We start from the raw sequence: 8857 nt of genomic DNA on the forward strand, positions 1-8857 counted from the left end.
GCTGCCCTCGCCGGCTGCAGTTCTGGTGAGACAGGCATCTTCGCCCTTCTTTGAGATCAAAAGAAAAACGAACACCACCACGGTATAAACGAGATCTCCCGGCTGCCTTTATTCTCCCTTCCGGTTTTGTTTGTTCACTGTGTATAGAAAACAGTCTGGGTATTTATTATGCTTTTTAATTTCTTGGTCCCTCCTTGCTTGGGCTTTCCAAAAAAAAAAAAAAAAAAGTGTTTCCTCGGTCCATATCTCCCTCGGTCTTCCCCCCCCCCCCTCCTAGGGCCGGCCAGCCTGTCTTTGGGCGGAGGGGAGGGCGGAGGATGCTCCGGGCCTGGGGCCGGGCGCGCCCCAGGTGCCGGGTCTGCGTGGCGATGGCGGCGGCGGCGGCGGCGGCTCCGCGGTGGCGATGGCGGCGGCGGTGGCGGCGGCGGCCCGGTTCGCTCGGCGGCGCCCGGGGCCTTCACTGCACGCTGGTCTGCAGCCCGTGGTGCGGCGGCGGCGTGTCTGCGCTCACGGCGCCCACCTGCGAGTACACGTCGTCGGGGGTCTGCTGCTGGATGCCGGGCGGCGTCATGCGCTTCTCCTTCTGGCGCCGGTTGCAGAACCAGACCCGCACGACCTCCTTCTCGAGCTGCAGGCTGTCGGCCAGGTTGGTGATCTCCTGCGCCGAGGGCTTGGGGCACTTGAGGAAGTGGCTCTCCAGCGCGCCCTTGACGCTCACCTCGATGGAGGTCCGCTTCTTGCGCTTGCGGCCCTGCGCCGCGATCTTGTCGATGCTGGTGGGGCTGCCGGTGCTCGAGTCCGCCTCCTCAAGCCACTTGTTCAGCAGCGGCTTGAGCTTGCACATGTTCTTGAAGCTCAGCTGCAGGGCCTCGAAGCGGCAGATGGTGGTCTGCGAGAACACGTTCCCGTACAGCGTGCCCAGCGCCAGCCCCACGTCGGCCTGCGTGAAGCCCAGCTTGATGCGCCGCTGCTTGAACTGCTTGGCGAACTGCTCCAGGTCGTCGGACGTCGGCGTGTCCTCGTCCGAGTGCGGGTCGTGGCTGTTGAGTCCGGGGCCCGCGCCGCCGCCGTGGTGCGGGGGGCCCTGCGCGTGGTGCGGGTGCGGCGGGTGCGCGTGCGTGTGGTGGTGGTGGTGGTGGTGGTGGTCGGCCAGCTCGGGCGTGTCCCCGCGCACCAGCCCCGGGTGCACCAGGCTCTGGGCGCCGCCGCCCGCGCCGCCGCCGCCGCCGCCGCCGCCGGGCCCGGGGGGCGCGCTCAGCATGCCGTTCACCGTGAAGCCCCCGGGCTGCGAGTAGAGCAGGCTCTGCGGCGGCGGCTGCTGGCCCCCCGCCATGGACGGGAGGTGCGCGGCGGCGGCGGCGGCGGCGGCGGCAGCGGCGGCGGCGGCGGCGGCGCCCCAGCCCCCCGGGTGGCCCTGGTGCGGCGGCGGCGGCGGCGGCGGCGGCGGGGGGCCCAGGTGCGGCGGGCCGCGGTGGTGCAGCGCCGTGCCCGCGTGCAGGTCGTCGCGCCCCGCGCCCCCCTTCACGTCGGGGCCGGGCGGCGGCGGCGGCTGCGGCGGCTGCTGGGGGCTGCCCGCCATGCCCACCGCGCTGCCCGACCAGGGCGAGCTGGCCTCCACGGCGGCGGCGGCGGCGGCGGCGGCGGCGGCGGCGGCGTGGGGCAGGGCGGTGACCCACTGGTGCGCGTGGCTCAGCATATGGCCGCCGTTGCTGGCGGCCATGGCCCCCTGCATGAAGTCGCTCTGGACCATCTTGACGGAGGACGGGTCCCCCCGGTAGGCGCCCGAGGTCACGGCGGCGCTGCCCGGCTGCATGCTGCCGCCGCCGCCCCCCGCGCCGCCGCCGCCGCCCCCCGCGCCGCCGCCGCCGCCGCCGCCCGCCCCGGCCGCGTCCGAGTGCACAATGGAGCCGGCCGCCAGCAGGCTGCTCCCCGGCAGGTAGGGGTTAGAAGCCGCCGTGGCCATGCCGCTCCGCTCCCCCCACCCCACCGCCGCCACCACCGCCGCCGCCGCAGCGGCAGCCGCGGCCGCCGCCGCCGCCGCCGCCGCCGCGCCCCCCCGCCGCCCGCCGCCGCCGCCCCCGCCCCGGGCCCCCGCGCGCCCCCCGCCGCCGCCGCCCCCGCCGTCCCCGGCCGCAGCCGCAAGGCCGCCGGGCAGGGCGCGGGGGTCGCCGGCCCGCCTCGGTCAGCGGCAGGCGCCGCGGCTGCAGCTGCAGCGGCGCCCTGGGGAGGGGGCCCCGCGGCTCGGGGCGAGCTCCGTGGCCAGCCCTGTCGGGGGGGGTCGTGGCCGCCCCCCAGCCCCGGCGCGCTCGGCTCGCGCCAGCGGGGCTCGCCGGGCGGGGCGGGGACCCGCGCTCGGGGCGCTCTCCGGGCGCGCGGGGCCGGCTCCTCCTCCGGCTGCTGTCCTCCGGCGAGCGCGGACTCTGGCCGGCTCAGTCCACCTGCCAAGCGAAGGTTTCAGGGGAGGCAACAAAGGAAGAAGCGGCTCCTTTCTTCCAGGGCCAAATTCTGGACGGCCAGCCCCTGGCCCGGCTCCTTCCCCTGCGCGCTCTCCTCCGTCCTCAGGAACGCGTTTCACCCGATCGCCCTGAGAGTAGTAAAACTTTTTTTCGTCCTCGAAGGCGTGGTGGTGGTGGTGGTGGTGGTGGTGGTGGTGATGCTGCTGCCGGCTGCTCGCGCGCACGGAGAGGGGAAGCTGGCTCCTGGGTTCCCCCTCTGGTCCTCGCGTTTCAAGTTTTGTTCGGTCCTAGGAAAACTTCGTGCGATGATGCATTGCTCTGAAGTTGCTATTGTTGGAGCTCTTGGTTGCCTCTGAAACAAGAGTCCTTTTTCATTCTCCTCGCAACAGTCACAGTCTGATGCGACATCTTTCCTTTTGGGCAGAAATTAGGAAACAAATATAACAAGGAAAAAAAAAATGAACAGGAAAAAAAAATGATGTCGAATTGCTCTGTTACCTTGTTGCTGACGGTTGGGGTTGGTGTTTTATTTTTTTCCCAGCAGTTGTCTGGAGAAGGAGGAGGAAGAAGAGTGCATTGGTGGAGGTGGAGGTGTGTGTGTGCATATAGGGGGTCCTTGGTACACAACCGACTCCAGTGGGCACGTCGCACCGCTGAGTGCACCGACGGCGGGCGCAGGCGCTGGCCGTGCCGGAGCGGAGTTGCAGAGGGAGCTCGCTCTGCGCCCAGGTTCGCGCTCTCTCCCCCTCTCTCACTTTCTCTCTCTCTCTCTCCCCACTCTCTCTCTCTCTCTCCCTCTCTCTCTCCCCACTCTCTCTCTCTCTCTCCTCTCTCTCTCTCCCTCTCTCTCTCTCTCACTCGCGGGCGCCCGCTCTCGCACGGATCTGACAGTTCGCTCTCTGTCCCTCCCTCTCAGAGCGGGGACTGTCGAATGTTTACCCTCCGCCGCGCGCGCGCACCCACCACCACGCTTTCCCAAATACAAGGAAGTCGAGCACCAGGGCCCCCGCTGATTGGCTACCCGCTGGGTGATTGGCAGGCCCGGAGTGACTGGCTCGGGACGCGCGGCCCCCCTTCCGGCCGTTCCGATTGGTTGCTTTTTAATTTAGGCAGCGCGTCGTAGAAGCTGGAAATCTGTCGTCCCCCGGCCTCCCTCCGCCTCGCCGCTGTCCCCTCCCCGCCCCTCCCCCCGCCCCCGCCCCCGCCGCCACATCTTAACTCTTAGCGTCCGGCCCCTACGTTGGCGTTCCCTGGGAGGCTCCCGGCATCCGCGATAGGTCTGGGAAGGAGAAGAGAAAAAAGAGAAAAAAAAAAAAAAAAAAAAAAAAAAAAAAAAAAGAGGGGGAGAGAGGCGGGAGGGGGGGGTAGGACGAATCAGAGGGAAAAATGCATGAAAAATAGCAATCTACCCACCCCACCTAGTACACCGCGCTGTGTTGCACACCCGCCCCCCCACCTCTCCAAACGCCAGAGATCTTGCAAAGAGCGCGGCACGGGTGTACTCTCCGAGCTAATACCTATGGACAGATGTGTCCCCAGTGGTTGCAAAGTTTCCTCTTGCCTTCACCAGGCGGGCCCCCATCTCTGTCTCGGCGGGGGTGGGAAGGGGGGGCTCGCCTCACCAAGAGCTCGGGTGGTGGCCTCGCTCCTAGGAAATCCGCCGCGGCAACTTTCCGCGGCCGCTGCGCGCCGGCGGCGGCCCCCTTTGTTTAAGTTCTCGGATGCCATCGTCCGGGAAAACCTGCAGCCCTGGACCGGCGCGGTGCCCGCGCGTGCGAGACGGACCGCTGGCTGCCGCAGCGCGCGCCCCGCACCCCTCCCCCGGCCGCCCGCCCGCCCGCCCGCCTCCTCCCCTCCCTCCTCGGGGATTCAGGCAAGTAGCGTGCGTGCCCTTGTGAGTTTGGAAGGTGCCGGCCAGCGGAGCCACGCGTTGTATTTGAAAAGCAATCAGTCCGACCTTTCCCCATAGATTCCTCGTAAGTGCATTCGACCCCAAATGGCTTTCGAATTTCCGTGGCAAGCAGGAGCCAGTCCAGAGAACTGGGATCCACTAGCCGCGCCCTCCACCGCTCCCCCACCGCGTAGTGTGTGTGTGTGTGTGTGTGTGTGTGTGTGTGTGTGTGTGTGTGTGTGTGAGATTCCAGCGTGATTGTTACGAGTGATGGCGATGTATTGGCTCGTTCTTAGGCGTGAGCGTGCTTTTTAATCCCCCCCCCCTTTTTCCTTCTTTTCTGACTCGGATGGGTTGAAGGGGTGTCTGGGGTTGAAGGCCAGCGACTCTCTCTCAGCCCCAGCCCTGGCTGAAAGAGTTAAGGCAGAGGGGAGGGGGCGCCGGGAAGGCGGGAGAGGCGGGGGTGGGGTGGGGTGGAGTGTGTGTGTGTGCGGGGGGTGGGGGGGACGCGGCCAAGCGGAAACGCTGCACAGAGGAGCCTCAGCGAACCAAGAAAAAAAGAGAAAGTGGTAACGAAAACAGGGGCAAATTGAGCCCTCCTCTGGGATTTCCAATGAACTAACCCATTTCGGACATTCAATAAATACACGGTTCCTAATGAGTGTGCGTGCGCCGCACCCCGCACCCCAGCTGCGGGCGCGCCGGCCCTGCAGCCTGCGGCTCCGACTGCAAGCCGACGGGTCGGCCCGGGTCTCCCGCGGGGCAGCTCCCGGCCTGGCGCGGTTAGGTGGGCCGGGGACAGCCGGGGCTCCGCGGCTCGGCTGCAGCCACGCAGCCTCGGGTCTAACCGTAGAACGAACGTGGAGTGGAGGCGGGGATCGTCCGGCTCCTGCTCGCCGGGCGAAAGATCCCGAGCTAGGAGGTGTGCAAAGCCAGTGTTGCCAAGGTGTGGATCTAATGGGCAGCGGTGACCAAACCCCCAGCAGGACGGATCCCTTCCCTCTGCGTCCCCGAAAGGTTCCCTTTTTTAAAAAAAAAAATATTTATGTATGCGTATATGTGTATATAAAAGACGGAACACAGATTTCATTGAATAAATCCGAGATCTCCAGGTGCAGACGTTTGAATAGTCGGTGCCAGCACCCCGTGTTTTCCTTTCCTGCCGATTTTGCTTGGATCCGGCTCAAAAACCGAGAGAGTCTCGTGGTTTTTGTTTACACTGAATGGGGAGGATAGGAACCGAGCCATGGGGCCGCCTTTCATTAATATACAGTGAGGATTTTGTCTAAATTACTGCTATGAATTTCACAGTACACGCTTTCAAAAGCAGTCTCAGGTGGCCCGATGCGACGCGATAGCGCCTCTGCACTTTCTTTCTTTCTTTGCAAAGAGGGTGTGTGTGTGTGCGCGCGTTTGGGAAGCCCCCCAAAACGCGGTGCTCCTCCATTACAGAAATGCGCTCCTGTTCCTAGGTCTGTCCCCTACTTCTCTTTCCTCGCCCCCCCCCCTTTCCAGGGACTTAGTTCTCCAGTCCCTCCCCAGCTTCCCACCCCGCCCCACTCCGTCCGCCCCCTCCCTTCGCGAAGTGTGATTGTTTTGTCTGGAAAAAAAATTCAAAGTATATAACAAGGGGAGAACAGTTAGTGCTGATTCTCATTTGCATACATTTTCATATATTTTGGTGAAATAATAGGCTAGTGAGAGCTGGGCTTGGAGTAGTCAGTGCAAAGAGAAGGCTAAGGCTGGAGGATCCTGGAGAGTTGAGAGTATGCCTTCCCCGTCCACCCCCCAGGCACCGTATTAAAAAAAAAATAAAGCACCTTCTTTTATTTAAAAAAATCTAACCTTGGAAGTTTGCTCGGTAAGTGTTTTTTTTTTTTTTTTTCATTTTCTTTCCCGGTTCCTCCCCCCAACCCTTTCTCGCCTTCCTTTCTGGTGTATTTATTTATGTTCTTGTAGGTTTGGGAGCTTATTTTCATTGCTGGGGACAAGAAAGGGTTCACAGAGCCACTGTTTGAAGGAAGGGAAAGTGTGTTTGGGGGTGGGGGAAGGAGTAAAAAAAAAAATCCAGTCTTGTTAAAATAGGACCAAAAAATATGGACTCATTCCAAAGCTCCCACAGCAAGGCAGTTTACTTTGGAGGTGGGGGGCAAGGGGTAGAAGGCTATTAATTTTGATGGTTGATCATGAAGGGGGGAGAACCTTGGAAAATAAGTGATTATTAAGCATGCAGCATATAAATATATCTCACTAAGGAATCCCCCCCCCCAATCAAGAATAGAAGGGAAGAAGCCCCCTTCTATGGCTGGCTAGTGGCGAGGTTCTGAACTGAACACGCTGGCTCGGATTGTATTGGGGTGGAGGATTCACACTGGGAGAGGGGGATGGGGGGATGGGGTGAGGAGGGGGGCTTGGCAAGGGGAGGGCAGAGAGAGAGAGAGAGAGAGAGAGAGAGAGAGAGAGAGAGAGAGAGAGAGAGAGAGCGCGCGCTGGAGCAGGAGGAAACGCGTGCGGGAGGAGAGGCGGGAAGTCAATGCACCCCTGGTTAATGCTGTGTCTGGGAGCAGCCGCCCAGCTTGGTAGAGAAAGCCCATCTGAAAGAGGGTGATCAATCAAAACTAACCAGGACATCCCTGCACTTTATTCTCAAAGGAGGATGGAACTTTAGCATGGAAAACTAGATTTGATGGTGTTTTCCTTTTTTTTTTTTTTTGACAGCCCAACTTACCCCCTTCTGGTCACCAACCCTGGGGGTTGTAAAAAATTGAGGGTGTAGTTACTGACCGGGAGCAGTAATTAGAGAAACATGGCCGAAAGAAAGAGCTAGGCCAAGTCCAGGCCAGTGAAAGCGTCTTACTTTAGTGAAATAGGCCAGCGAGGATTTAAAAGCCTTCTTGGTTTTGTTCTGTTAAAAGGAAGCTGTGTCTGGGGTGACAAGAAGGAGAATCAAATGGCTGGAATTTTATGGCACTTTTGTACACAGAACACCTTGCGATTTAGAATTGGTAATTAAAACAGTTGATGCCAAATCAATGAAATGGTTTGTAAGGAGGGAGGAAGAGGTTTCAGTTGGGGAGGGGGCCGAGGATCACCAGTTTTCCACCCCTTGTTTATGTGCTTGGCAGCGTCGCATTTGACTGGGGTTAACTCTGTGCGCGCCATTGGGCCAGATGCCAGAGAGAGCTACTCCCTGATGATCATTTGTTTCCTTGATGGGGAACATTTCTGAGCAGAACATATTGGTTGCCATAGAGAAAGAAATAAAAGGAAGAACACTAGTCACATTAAGCTATATGTTTGTGCACTGGGCTTTAGATAAAAGGACCTTGGTTCAGCCAGAGAAGGAGCCAAAGTTGAGATTTCTAGCGCCACTAAAACTAGCTTTATTTTGTTTTGGACTTTTACAGTTGAAACATATAAGCTAATTTTATGGGTTGTTGTTAATTTTATATGACACGGTTTGCTGAACAAAATTAACTTTGCTCAGGAGTAGCATTGCCGAGCAGTCAGCAGGGGGCGCACTGACTGTTGTAGTGGGCGCTGCGTAAACGTAGCCGGTTCAAAAGCAAATCTGCTCTTCGAAACTTGCCAAAGGAACAAACACCCCTACCTTTCCACGCATCCTCACCGCGAGGAGTGAAATCGTTGCGTAACACAGGGTTTTAAAATACGAAGACAGTGATCTGCCCCATCACCCACCCGACCGTGTCTGTGAAATAGCCCGGGCAGACAGTGCAGAAACCATTCCTTCACTGCAGGGAGAGAAGTATCTAGTGGGGCTCTCAAACAGAAATGGGCTGTGAAAGCAAACTACTTTTTTTTTAAGTGTCGTTATGGTTACATAGTAGGCTGTTTTTCTGGATGTATTGTTTTGGGAAATGGTGATGCACACAAAATACATCCTAAAGCATTATCTGTTCAGTAATGGACCTTCTTCAACCCTGTACATGCTCTGCCTCCTAAATAAAACCCAGGTCCTAAAGATGTAGCCAAAGTGCCCAGAATCTCTTTCACTCCATTGGATACGGAGTAAGCTACTTTCATTCTTGATACAGTCTATGGTTTTAGAATTATTCTGGAGTTACTTTTAAAACCCTCGGGCCAGAAAAAGAAAATACAAACTATCCATGGATCAGGGGTAATACTACTTGAAACTTTGCAGTAGAAAGGGTTACTTAACTCAGTGAAAGGAAAGTTTTCATAAGGCTCAAAGTTCCTTCCACAAGAGGTTTTTAGAGACTGGCCCATGGAATTTGTTGTGGTAAAGGATGAAAGAGATAGGTAGAAAACTTCCTAAAATAGTGCAGGGCAAATCCTGGCTGATTCTGAGGAACTAGTCATTTTGTCACTAACAACTTTCCCAAGGGCTAAGAAGGGGTAGCCGGGAGTGGAGCTGGCTTCCAGGACTTGGTAGCACACCTGTGAATGTGTTACAGAGCTTGTTAGGCAGAGGCATCTCCTACGATTGCCCGCCTGTCCCTTTGCAAGAGGGGGAAAAGCCACATTGCAT

At 58.8% G+C, this 8857-nt stretch overlaps 1 protein-coding gene across 1 annotated transcript; it reads right to left on the reverse strand.

The window, feature by feature from the left end:
• Positions 1–457: 457 nt before the first annotated feature.
• Positions 458–1963, reverse strand: POU3F3 (POU class 3 homeobox 3; the record flags this gene model as incomplete). The annotated part of the gene is made up of 1 exon (XM_080711844.1): positions 458–1963. One exon carries the CDS (start codon positions 1961–1963, stop codon positions 458–460), a length of 1506 nt encoding a protein of 501 aa, XP_080567970.1.
• Positions 1964–8857: the final 6894 nt, after the last annotated feature.

Source organism: Muscardinus avellanarius (genome assembly GCF_963383645.1).
Source record: "Muscardinus avellanarius genome assembly, chromosome: 15".
NCBI classification, from domain to species: domain Eukaryota; kingdom Metazoa; phylum Chordata; class Mammalia; order Rodentia; family Gliridae; genus Muscardinus; species Muscardinus avellanarius.